Source organism: Aotus nancymaae, unplaced genomic scaffold (genome assembly GCF_030222135.1).
Source record: "Aotus nancymaae isolate 86718 unplaced genomic scaffold, 86718_ANA_hifiasm-v0.15.2.pri h1tg000014l, whole genome shotgun sequence".
NCBI classification, from domain to species: Eukaryota; Metazoa; Chordata; class Mammalia; order Primates; family Aotidae; genus Aotus; species Aotus nancymaae.
The window spans coordinates 72457411-72470932 of record NW_026988425.1 but is presented as its reverse complement, the minus strand read 5'-3'; the positions used below and the strand labels follow the sequence as shown (position 1 = coordinate 72470932).

Here is a 13522-nt window from a genome sequence, read left to right as displayed (position 1 = left end):
TCTTTTCCTGACTTATTTTATTCTCCTTTTTTTTAATTGGCATATTAAAATTGTACATATTTATGGGGTACATTTTGACGTTTTGTTACATATATGTCATATAGTAATCAAATCAAGGCAGTTGGCTATTCATTACTGTGTGGATTTATCATCTTTTTCTTTCTTCCCTTTTTTTTTACTCTGTTTTTAAAGAGACAGGGTCTCACCCTGTGGCACAGTCATACCTCACTGCAGCCTTGAACTCCTAGGCTTGAGAGATCCTCCTGCCTCAGCCTCCCGAAAAGCTGGCAAATTAGCATGCCCCGCTAATTTTTTGTGTTTTTTGTTTTGTTTTGGTTTTTGGTTTTTGTAGATGGGTCTTGCTCTGTTGATCAGGCTGTATCATTTCTTTTTGTTGAGAACCTTCAAAAGCCTCTCCTAGCTGTTTTGTAATGTACAATGCCTTACTGCTAACCATCATCACCCTACCATGCAATTGATCACCAGAACTTATTCCTATCTAACTTTTTTTAATGTCAAATTTTTCTTCACTATTTTAGAGAAGCAGTGCAGTTACAGGGCCTCCTCTTCAGTACAGGGAATAAAGAGCTGAGGTCAGCCATTCAGGCTCTGAGTAAAGCTGATCCTCTTTTCTCCCTAAGAAGATGCCATCCACAAGAGCTCCTGGCAATACTTTGTTTTTAAAAGTTTATTATTGGCTGGGCATGGTGGCTCACGCCTGTAATCCCAGCACTTTGGGAGGCCGAGGCGGGTGGATCATGAGGTCAAGAGATTGACACCATCCTGGCCAACGGTGAAACCCCGTCTCTACTAAAAATACAAAAAAATTAGCTGGGCGTGGTAGCACGCGCCTGTGGTCCCAGCTATACTCTGGAGGCTGAGGCAGAAGAATCGCTTCAACCCAGGAGGCAGAGGTTGCAGTGACCCGAGATTGCGCCACTGCACTCCAGCCTGGTGACAAAGCAAGACTCCGTCTCAAAAAAAAAAAAAAAGTTTATTATTATTTTTAAAAACTTAAACAGAGTCTCACTCTTGCCCAGGCCGGAATGCGGTAGTACAATCATGGCTCATAGCAGCCTTCAACCCCCTGGGCTGAGATGATCCCCCCACCTTAGTCTCCCAAGTAGCTGGGACTACAAGTATGTGCCACCACACCCAGCTAAGTTTTCTTTTTTTTTGTAGAGATGAGGTTTTGCTGTGTTGCCCAGGCTAGTCTTGAACTCCTAGCCTCAAGTGATCCGACCGCCTGGGCCTCCCAAAGTGCCAGGATTATAGGTGTGAGCCACCTCGCCTGGCAGCACTTTCGAGTAGAGACTATGCGCCTCAGGGTTCCATGTTTATGGAGAAAACTTGGAGAAGCCCCGTGAAGAGCCTGTTTTTCATCCTGCCAAAAACTGATACAGGGTGGTCCACAGTCAGAATGGAGAAGCTAGAATAAAGTCTGTAGGTAGCTAGAGGAAATAAAGCATTTCAGGACTGCCCAAACTAATTCTACCAAAAGGAGAGTTAAGCCTGGAGACAGTCACGTGACACTGCTGCCCCCTACCCACCCCCCCATAGATAGCTGTGACTTCCCAACCTTGTGTCAAAGCGCTAGACATTAGCTAGACCTCTACAGAAGGCAGAAGGCCTCATGCATCCCAGATGACTGCCCTCAAATTGCTCATAAGTAAATTCTCTGCTGGCCCCTTAACCTTTTAAGCTGTGTATCTTCCCATAAAAAGGACATGTTAACTGTAACTGTAGGTCTGTGATCTAAGTCTAGCTCCTTATCCGTGGAATTGAAGTCTGTTACATTTCATACTGACAATGCCCATTGCAAGCTTATCTTCCCAGGTGCAGAACAAAGACAGGAGAGCAGTCATTCCTCTGCCTACCCTGAGACTACATGATTAACTCTTCCTTCACTCCCTTTTAAAATGTTTATCATATCTCTTGTATAGCAGAGTTTATTGGGCGCTAATTAAAATCTCAGGAGAATGTCAGGTTTGCCTCACCGCCTGCCCCCCTTTTCCTGCATGCCTTTTCCCCTTTAAATAAATGGGTAAATACTGAGCCTTCTGCAACCTCCTTGGGAGCACTGGCCACAAAGGATTCTGTGACTTGTGTGTTTTTGGGTGTGCCCTCAGACCTCTGGCTCAGTAAACCTCAACTGACTGAGACTCTTGCCTTAATCTCTCATTTGGGTTGACATTATTCATTTTAATTGATGAATACATTTGTGGCAGAAAGGGGAATTCTCTCAGTGTTGAGAGAAAATTCTAAGCTTGAGCCAAGAAGTTTCCATATTTACCAGAACCTTCTAGCATTCATAGAGCATAATCCCTGCTAAAACAATTTGTCTTCTGGGCAGCTGGGTGGCAGTGCCTGTGGCCCGATGGCATTAGTTATTGCCTGAGGGATGGTAAATGTGATCAGAGAATAGTGGGCTTCATTGACTTGTCTTCTCTTCCTTCCCTCTTACCCACTTCCCGGAGAAACAGGACAGCAGGCACAGCCAGTAACAAGCTCTGGTACGCCTCGCTGGCCCTGGTGACGCTCATCATGTATTCCGTTGCCACTGGAGGCTTGGTTTCGATGGCAGTGTTTTACACACAGAAAGATGGCTGCATGGAAAACAAAATTCTGCTGGGAGTGAACGGAGGCCTGTGCCTGCTTATTTCATTGGTAGCCATCTCGCCCTGTGTCCAAAATCGTAAGCATGTTTTTTTCCATTCTTCCTTATTTATATGTTTCCTAAGTGTCTTTGAGCAAACCCAGTGGGTTGTTTTTTTCTTTTTTTGGAAACTAGTGTATTCCTTAAATTAAAGTGGATGTATCAGCAGTAGGCAAGGTGGACTCCAGTCTCTTCATATCTCACACTCGAGCTGTGATAGCCAAGCATTTCTCATGTCAGAAAGACCTGAACTTAACGAAGTCAGTGAATAGGAAGATAACACCTTTGCTAAATAATGTACTACAAGGAGCCTTTAAACGGGATATGCCTTCTGTGTATATCAAGCTCAGTTGTTTATGAGCTTGCCTACAGTCTCTGTGTAAAAGTTGAATGAGAGAGCCGCGGAAGTTTTACAACTCTGTGTAAAAGTTGAATTAGCCAGGCATGGTGGCGGGCACCTGTAATCCCAGCTACTTGGGAGGCTGAGGCAGGAGAATCGCTTGAGCTCGGGAGGCAGAAGTTGCAGTGAGCCGAGATTGCGCCATTGCACTCCAGCCTGGGCAACAAGAGCGAGACTCTGTTCAAAAAAAAAAAGAAAAAGAACCTAAATGAAAAGATTAAAGTGCTTTGTAGTTTATATAAACATTAATTTTAAAAAATGTTTATTTTCTTTATTAAAAATCTGGAGTCATCCTTCACTCAAGGCTGTGGACAGTGTGGGCTGGCCTATGTGCTAACCTTCCTCAGACCTATGTTCTTCCTCAGTGAAGTCAGTGGAAACATGTGAGCCTGACCTTGCTCATGGTCATTTCAAAGCTGGAAGGAAGAGACAGTGGGATTTGAAAGTGCTTTATGAAGTATAAGTGTGAATTGTCATTTATAAACTACTCTTGATTTCTTAAATCAGGATAGTGTCTTTGGGCTTATAGAGTGAGATGTCCCTGGTCTGATGTTTTCTGTGGGCATCGGACCCTACATGTGATGAAAATGCACATGACATTCAGGTTCTAGGTAGGAAAATATAGCCAATAAATTTACAGCTCCCTTGAATCCTTTCTAAAACAGTGCTTTAGAAGGCAACTATTGGCCAGGCACGGTGGTTCATTGTAATTCCAGCACTTTGGGAAGCTGAAGCAGGCGGATCGTTTGAGTTCAGGAGTTGAAGAGCAGCCTGGCCAACATGGTGAAACCCCGTCTCTACTAAAAATGCCAGAAAATAATAGCCAATTGTGGTGGTGCACGCCTGTAGTCCCAGCTACTCGGGAGGCTGAGGCAGGAGAACCTGGGAGTGGAGGTTGAAGTGAGCAGAGATCGCACCACTGCACTCCAGCTTGGGTGACAGAGTGAGACTTTGTCTCAAAAAAAAAGAAAAAAAAAAGGGCAACTAGTGTTAGCAAATAATTTTTCTCTACTAAAAATTTTAAGTTCATTATTGAAATTGAGAGTATTATTCTCTAGTCCCTTTAATTGATCAGTTAAAAGTTCCCAGAACAACATGATACTCAGATTAACATCTTTGGGTTAAATCCTACCTTTTGAAATAGGGATAACATTTTGAAATATTTGGTTTAATATCATTAGGTGCCAAGGAAAATCTTATTCCCATGCCAAAGAGCAACATTATAACAGGGTCTATTTTATATCTTTATTGATAATTAGAATTTAATAATGATAATTTAGGAAACAAATTTGACCAAAGGGAAGACTGAGTAAAACTGCATCCTTTTATGTCGGTAAGTGGTCAAAAATTTCGCAGAGGGAAAAAAAAAGAGAGAGAGATCCCTTATCACATCCTGGTTACTCTGAAGGATCTGGACCCTTAGTTTACTCGAAATATTATAACTTTCAAAAAAATAACTAATGGCTTGCGAAGTTTCAGAGAAAAAGGAACACTTACACACTGTTGGTGGGAGTGTAAATTAGTTCAACCGTAGTGGAAAGCAGTGTGGCAATTCCTCAAGACCTAAAAACAGAACTTTCATTAGGCCCAGCAATCTCATTACTGGCTATATACCCAAAGGAATATAAATGGTTCTCTCATAAAGACACAGGCACACGTATGTTCATTGAAACACTATTCACAATAGCAAAGACATGGAATCAACCTAAATGCCCATCAGTGGTAGACTGAATGAAGAAAATGTGGTACATATACACTATGGAATACTATGTAGCCATAAAAAGGGAAGAGATTGTGTCCTTTGCAGGAATGTGGATGGAGCCTGGAGGCCATTATCCTTAGCAAACTAACAAAGGAACAGAAAACCAAATACCACATGTTCTTGCTTAAAAGTGGGAGCTAAATGATGAGAACATATGGACACATAGAGGGGAACAACATACATTGGGGCCTGTCAGAGGGAGGAGGGTGGGAGGAAGGAGAGGATCAGGAAAGATAACTAATGGGTACTAGGCTTAATACCTGGGTGACAAAGTAATCTGTATGACACACCCCTGTGACAAGTTTATCTTTACAACAAACCTGTACACATACCCCCAAACCTAAAATAAAAGTTAAAAATAAATAACCTTAAAGCCCTTCTCCCAATGAATGCTAAGCCCCATAGCCTTCCTCTTTAGCCAAAAGATTTTTGTCCATTGACAAGTAAGAGCTTTTTGCCCTGTCATAGTCCATAGTGTGTGATGACCTTGTAGAATCCAGAATACATCCCCTGACAAACCTGGTTTCTCACTTACTTCCCTCCCCAACAAAGCTATGTGGCTTTATCAACAATGATGGTAATTTTGTTTCTGATCTTGTGATTTAAGAACTAATGTTATAAACCCATGGAGACTAGCTAGTGTATTTAAGTATAGCCATAGGCTTGATAAAATATTGGTAGAGAACTTGGCAGAACCTGACGTCTTTAAAATAGCAATGTTCAACTCAGTGTATAACTATCTCCCCCTTACTATCTTTTTGGTTTTATCCGAGAAACATATTACTTTTTTTTTCTCTTTTCTTTCTTTTAAAGATAGATGCTCAAGTTTGAGGACTGTCATGGGGACTGTCAGGTTTTTTTTTAGGCATGTGTTTTCTTTTTCTTCAAATTAAAACATGTTGTCTGTCTGTCTCTTGTCATTTTTCAGGACAGCCACACTCGGGGCTTCTACAATCAGGGGTCATAAGCTGCTATGTCACCTACCTCACCTTCTCAGCTCTGTCCAGCAAACCTGCAGAAGTAGGTAAGCCAGCCTGTTAGGGGGCTTGTGTTTGCAGCATATTTTCATTCATGGAGGAATGAGCTATTGTTTACACATGGGAGAGGCCACGGAGATAGAGAGCAGAAGGATGGTTACCAGAAGCTGAGAAGGGTTCGGGGGAGGTTTGGGAGGAGGTTGGGATGGTTAATAGGTACCTGGCAAAAATTAAAAAGAATGAATAAGACCTAGTATTTGATAGCACAACAGGATGAGTATAGTCAAAATTAATTGTACGTTTAAAAATAACTGAAAGAGTATAATTGGATTATTTGTAATGCAAAGGATAAATGCATGATGGGATCGATACTCCATTTGACATGATGTTATTGTTACGTATTTCATGCCTGTATTAAAACATCTTGTGTACCCCTTAAATACATACACCTACTGTCCACAAAAATTACATTAAGAAATAAAAATAAATATCAGAAATGTACTAAATCACAGTAGAGAGATGATCTAGACTTTTTCATGAAAAAAAAAGTCTTTGAGCTACGAAAAGGAAAATTCCTTTTTTCAATTCTTCCTGGTGTGTAGGACAGACAGGAGCAAAAGTTTGGCTGTGGAGTTTGCTTTTAGGCCTAAATAACCTCTTAATTTAGTTGGTTCTTTCTTTTTTTTTTTTTTTTTCCTGACTATAGTAGTGAAACAGAGAGAGTGGAAAGAATGTGGGGGAGTGGAGAGCGGGGAGCAGTATCTGAGCCCAGATCCATGATTTACTGGCTATGTGACCTCGAACCACTCATCTTAAATGACATTTATTTACAGAGACAACAGAATATAGTGATTAGAGCATGAACTTTGAAGTCGGACTGCCTGGTTTATAGACTGATCCTGCCACTTAAGTAACTTACAGAAACTTACTTACCTCTCTGTTACTTTTGTGATATAGAAATGTAAATACACGCACATACATACATACATACATACACGTGAGCTTATATAAATGTACGTTTGGGTATATTTGAGCTTATGTAAGTCAAATAAATGTAGTCTCTAAGAAAATTGAAGTTATTTCCTCTTTTAAATTTGGAAAGCTAGTGCAATGATAATTTTGAAGGTGTTAGCATATACACATACTATATATGGGCTTGCCCTTACCGCTATTGATAGTGGAAAGTAATATAAGTGGAGGTCTTAACAGTAAGTATTGCCTGTCCTGGATTTTATTTTATTTTATTTTTAATACTCTATCTTGACTCTGTAAGTTTACTTAGATTTAGTGTCTTTAAGGCCTTCTTTTATGACTGTTTATATATTAATTTCTGGTTTTAACTTAATGGGATTTTTATTTACAACATTTTTTAAATGGCAGGTATACCTTAAAAACAGAAAAAAAAGGCTGAGCATGGTGCTCATGCCTGTAATCTAGGCACCTTGGGAGGCTGAGGCAGGAAGACTGCTTCAGGCCAGGAGCTGAGACCAGCCTTGGCAACATAGCATTTCTACCAAAAAAAAAAAAAAATTATTTTAAATTTCAAATGCTCTTTTTAAAAATTAGCCCAAGAATAAAGATTCGTGAAACCACAGCATACACAGGGACGTTTATAGCATTAAGTGCCTACATCAGAAAAGCAGAAAGATCACAAATTAACAATGTAACGTTGTACCTGGAACTAGAAAATCAAGAAGAAACCAAACCCAAACCAACAAATTGTCTTGTTTGTTGATGATATGATTCTATAGCAAGCAGAACAAAAGAAATAACAAAGATTGGCCAGGCACGGTGGCTCGCACCTGTAATCCCAGCACTTTGGGAGGCCGAGGCAGGTAGATCATGAGGTCAGGAGATCAACCATCCTGGCCAACATGGTGAAACCCTGTCTCTACTAAAAATACAAAACTTAGCTGGGCATGGTAACACATGCCTGTAATCCCAACCAGGGAGTTGGAGGTTACAGTGAGCCAAGATCACGCCACTGCACTCCAGCCTGGCAACAGAGCAAGACTCCATCTCAAAAAAAAAATCACAAAGATCAGGGCTGTGTGAGGTGGCTCATGCCTGCAATCCCAGCACTTTGGGAGGCTGAGGCAGGCAGATCTCTGGAGCCCAGGAGTTTGAGACCATCCTGGACAACATGACAAAACCTTGTATACAAAAAATTAGCCAGGCATAGTGGCGCATGTGTGTAGTCCCAACTACTCTGAAAGCTGAGGTGGGAGGATCACTGGAGCCCCAGAGGTTGAGGCTGCAGTGAGCTATAAGCTCTGATTGCACCACTGTACTCTACCCAGGGCAACAGAGAGGGACTTTGTCTCAAAAAAAAAAAAAAAAAAAAAGTCAGGAACTAAATGAAATGAAGATTGCCCTTCCTCCCAAACCGCCCCCCCAGTCCCCCTCCCCCCCCCGGGAGAAAAATACAGAGGATCAACAAAACAAAACAAAAGTGATAAGGTCCTAGGCTAACCAAGAAGACCAAATCAACAAAATGAGAAATGAAAAAGGAAAAAAATCACAATAATGCCACAAAAGATCATTACAGACTATTATGAACAACCGTATACTTACAAACTAGAAAACCTAGAAGAAGTGGATACATTTCTGGAAAGGAAGAAGGAATAGAAATCCTAAACAGGCCAATAATGAATAGTGGTATTGAATCAGTGATTTAAAAAAAATCTTCCAGTAAGAAAAAGCCCAGGACCAGATGGAGTCATAGCCAAATCCTACCAAACATATAAGGGAGAACAAATACCAGTCCTCCTGAAATTGTGCCAAAAAATAGAAGAGGAGAGAATTCTCCCTGACTCATTATACAAAGCCAGTATCACCCTGATAACCAAAACCAGACAAGGACGCAAGAAAAAAGAAAATTACAGACCAATACCCCTGATGAACATAGATGGAAAAACCTTCAACAGAATACTAGCAAACAGAATGCAGTAGTACATCGAAAGATAATACACCATGATCAAGTGGGTGTTATACCATAGATGCAAGAATGGTTCAACATACGCAAATCGATAAATATGATACATTATGTGTTACATATTACATAAACGGAATTAAGGATAAAAACCATATGCTCATTTCAATAGATGCAGAAAAAGCATTTGTTAAAACTCTGCATCTCTTCATGGTAAAAAAAAAAACTTCTCAATAAACTAGGAATATAACTTAAAATAGTAAATAGAAAGAATACAGCTTAAAATAATAAAGGTCATATATGACAGACCCACAGCCAACATCATACTGAGTGGGGGAAAATAGGAAACATTCCTTTTGAGAACTGGACCAAGACAAGGGTGCTTGCTTTCACCATGAAGTCCTAGTCGGAGCAGTCAGGCGAGAGGAAGAAATAAAAGGCATCCAAATTGGAAAAGAAGAAGTCAAATTGTCTTGTTTGTTGATGATTTGATTCTATAGCTAGAAAACCAGAAGGGCTCCACCAAAACATGCTTAGATTGAATAATGAATTCAGTAATAATGGAGTATACAAAATCAACATACAAAAATTAGTAGTGTTTTGGCTGAGTGCATTGGCTCACGCCTATAATCCCAGCACTTTGGGAGGGCAAGATGAGTGGATCATTTGAGGTCAGGAGTTCGAGATTAGCTTGGCCAACATGGTGAGACCTCATCTCTATCAAAATTACAAAAATTAGCTGAGTGTGGTGGTGCCCATGTCTGTAATCCCAACTACTTGGGAGGCTGAGACAGGAGAATCACTTGAACCCAGGAGGCGGAGGTTGCAGTGAGCTGAGATCATGCCACTGTACCCAGCCTGGGTGACAGCAAGACTCTGCCTCAGAAAAAAAAAAAAAAAGGTAGTGTTTCTATACACTAATAATCATCTAGCAGAGAACCAAATCAAGAAGGCTGTCCCATTTACAGTAGCTACAAAAAGTAAAATAACTAGGAATAAATTTAACGAAGGAGGTGAAAGATCTTTACAATGAAAACTACAAAACACTGATGAAAAAAATGAAAGGGAGGGGCCATGTGTAGTGGCACATGCCTGTGGTCCTAGTACTTTGGGAGGCCAAGGTGGGAGGATGGCTTGAGGCCAGGAATTTGAGACCAGCCTGAGCAACATAGCAAAACCCCGTCTCTACAAAAAATTTACAAATTAGCTGGGTGTGGTGGCATGCACCTGTAGTTCTAACTATTTATGGGGTTGAGGTGGAAGGATCACCTGAGCCCAGGAGTTTGAGGTTACAGTAAGCTATGATCAGGCCACTGTACTCCAGACTGGGTGAAAGAGCAAGACCATGTCTCAAAAACAAAGGGAGGATGAGGATGCAAGCAAATGGAAAGACATCCCATGCTCATGGATCACAATAATCGATATTATTAAAATGACCATATTGCCTAAAGCAGCCTTACAAATTCAGTGCTATCCCTATGAAAATACCAATGATATTTTTCACAGAAAAAGAATAAACAATTCTAAAATATGTATGGAGACAACAGAGCCAGAATAGCTAAAGCAATTCTAAGCAAAAAGAGCAAACCTTAGAGGAATCACACTTCAAAGCTGGAGGAATCCTGACTTCAAATTATGCTACAAAGTACAGTAAGCAAAACAGCATGGTATTTATATAAGAATAGATCCATGGAACAGAATAGAGAATCCAAAAGTAAAACCACATATTTATAGCCATCTGTTCATTGACAAAAATATAACAGTGAGGAAAGGATATCCTTTTCAATAAGTGGTCCCAAAAAATTTGGATTTCTATATGCTAAAGAATAAAACTGAACCCCTATTGAACCCATGTCTCTCATCACATACAAAAATCAACACAAGGTAGGTTAAAGACTTACATGTAAGGCCTGCAACTATAAAAATACTAGAAGAAAACCTAGGAAAACCCTTCTGGACATTGCTCTAGGCAAAGAATACATGACTGAAACCTCAAAAGCACAGACAACACAAACAAAACCAGACTAATGGACCTGTGTTAATCTAAGCACCTTCTGCAAAGCAAAAGAAATAATCAACAGAGTGAAGAGACTACCTGCAGAATCAGAGAAAATACTTGCAAACAGTGTCTGATAGGGGAGCAATATGCAAAATTTACAAGAAACTCAATTCAACAACGAAAAGCTAGCAAATAATCCCATTAAAAAGTGGTCAATCTGGGTGTGGCAATTCCTCAAGGATCTAGAAATAGAAATTGCATTTGACCCAGCAGTCCCATTACTGGGTATATATCCAAAGGACTATAAATTGTTCTATTATAGAGATACATGCACACATATGTTCATTGTGGCACCATTTACAATAGCAAAGACCTAGAACCAACCCAAATGCCCATCAATGGTAGACTGGACAAAAAAAATGTGCCACATACACACCATGGAATACTATGCAGCCATAAAAAACGATGAATTCATGTCCTTTGTAGGGACATGGATGAATCTAAAAACCATGATTCTCAGCAAACTGACACAAGAACAGAAAACCAAACACCACATGTTCTCATAGGTGGGTGTTGAACAATGAGAACACATGGACACAGGGAGGGGAACATCACACACTGGGGTCTGTTGGGGGGTGAGGGGCTAGTAGAGGGACAGCAGTGGGTGGGGAGGGTGGGGAGGGATAACAGGAGAAATACCAGGTATAGATGATGGGGGGATGGAGGCAGCAAACCACCTTGCCCTGTATGTACCTATGCAACATTCCTGTATGATCTGCACATGTACCCTAGAACCTAAAGTACAATTTAAAAAAAGCGGTCAAGGACATGAATAGTCGTTTTTTTTCTAAAGAAGACATATAAATGGCCAACAGGCATATGAAAAAAACCCTTAACATTGCTAATCATCAGAGAAATGCAAATTAAAACCACAACAAGACACCATTTCACACCAGTCAGAATGGCGGTTATAAAAAGACAAAAAGTAACAGATGTTGGCAAAGATGTGGAGAAACAGGAACACTTACACTGTTGATGGGAATGTAAATTAGCATAGCTTCTACGGGAAACTGGAGATTTCTCAGAGAACTAAAAATGGAGCTACCATTTGATCCAGCAATCCCACTACTGGGTACCTATGAAAAGGAAAATAAATCATTATGTCAAAAAGATACCTGCACCTCTGTGTTTATCACAGCACTGTTCACAATAGCAAAGATGGGGAATCACCCTAAGTGTCCATCAGTAGATGATTAGATAAAGAAAATGTGATACACACACACACACACACACACACACACACAAACACACACACGAATACTATTCAGCCATAAAAAAGAATGAAATCCTGTCTTTTGTAGCAACATGGATAGAACTGGAGGCCATTATCTTAAGTGAAACAAGCAGACACAGAAAGACAAATACTTGCATGTTCTCACTTTTCAGTGGGAGCTAAATAATATGTACACATGGATATGAATATAGAATGATAGACAGTGTGGACCAAACATAGGAAGGAGGGAGGGGATGGATGGTGAGAAATTACTTAATGGGTACAATATGCGTTATTTGGGTGATAGATACACTAAAAGCCAAGACTTCACCACTATATAATCTAGCCATGTAAAAAAGTTACCCCATCAATTTATACAAATAATAAAAAGATTCCTTAAAGCAAAGCGTACCCAGTTATGTTTACTGTTTCAAGTACAAATACCTGTCATAATTTTAGTCTAACTTAAAACACTTAAAATATGCACGTTTGTAAGTGGTTTCTAGAGTATTATTTTAAGTTACTTGCTTTGGTGGCAAAGTTGGCAGTCAGACCTAGGTTGGGTATTCCAAGTGGAAGACTTCATGTTAAGTAAAAGGCAAATTACCACTGATGGTTAACATTATAGGAATCTTTGTTAGGTAGTGTTTGGAATAACTCAGTTTTTCCTCTGCTTTCACACTACGACACTCAACACAGAAGGTTTCTGTGACACTAAAATGTGGCGATTTCTCCCCATCAGGAAGCAGGCAGTAAGTTCCTCAGTGGACATCAGTTGGGTATCCTCCAGTCCAGTTCGGATGCTCTACCTGGAGGTGAGGTCAGATCCCACAGGTTGAAGGCTCAGTTCCACAGAACAGCCCTACCATTCCCACTGGTCACAAGTCTGGCCCTCCAGAACTTCTGACCAACGGGCTTCAAGTTGGGACTCCCACAGTTACCCCTTCTTTGGGGTGGTTTAATTTGATGGAGTGGCTCACAGAACTCAGGAAATACTTTACTGATTTATTACAAATGATATTTTAAAGAATACAAATCAACAGGCAGGTGAAAAGATATATCAGGCAAGATCTGGAAGGGTCCCCAGCTTCTGTTTCCATGGAGTTGGGGTGGCTGGATGAGGTTCTTGTTCACCTTCCTGTAAGTGTCCAGCTCTCAGGAAGCTCTCTGAACCATTTCCTTTTGGGCCTTTTATGGAGACTTCATTACATAGGCATGATTGATTAAATGATTAAACCATTGGCCCTCGGCGATCAACTACCATTCCTCCCATTCCTGGAGTTTGGAGAGTGGGTCTGAAAGTCCCAACTCTCTAATCCTACCTTGGTCTTTCTGGTGACCAGCCCCCATCCTGAAGCTCCCTAGGGGCTGCCAGCCATTAGTCAATCATTAACATACAAAAAGACACCACTTTGGAGATTCCAAGGATTTTAGGAGTTGTATGCAAGTAAATGCGGATGAAGACCAAATATATATTTTATAATATCCCACCTCTCACATTTAAAAAAAGATCCAGAGTTATA

The 13522-nt window shown here is 40.5% G+C and overlaps 1 protein-coding gene across 6 annotated transcripts in view; it reads left to right on the top strand.

Moving 5' to 3' along the window:
* The window catches only part of SERINC5 (serine incorporator 5), a 137052-nt gene that overhangs the window by 101780 nt on the left and 21750 nt on the right, over positions 1-13522 (top strand). For all 6 annotated transcript variants that reach the window (XM_064376085.1, XM_012462080.3, XM_064376086.1 and 3 more), the window contains exons 6-7: positions 2484-2695; positions 5747-5842. In XM_064376085.1, coding sequence (XP_064232155.1) covers positions 2484-2695; positions 5747-5842 — 308 coding nt within the window. The remainder of the gene's footprint in view (positions 1-2483; positions 2696-5746; positions 5843-13522) is intronic.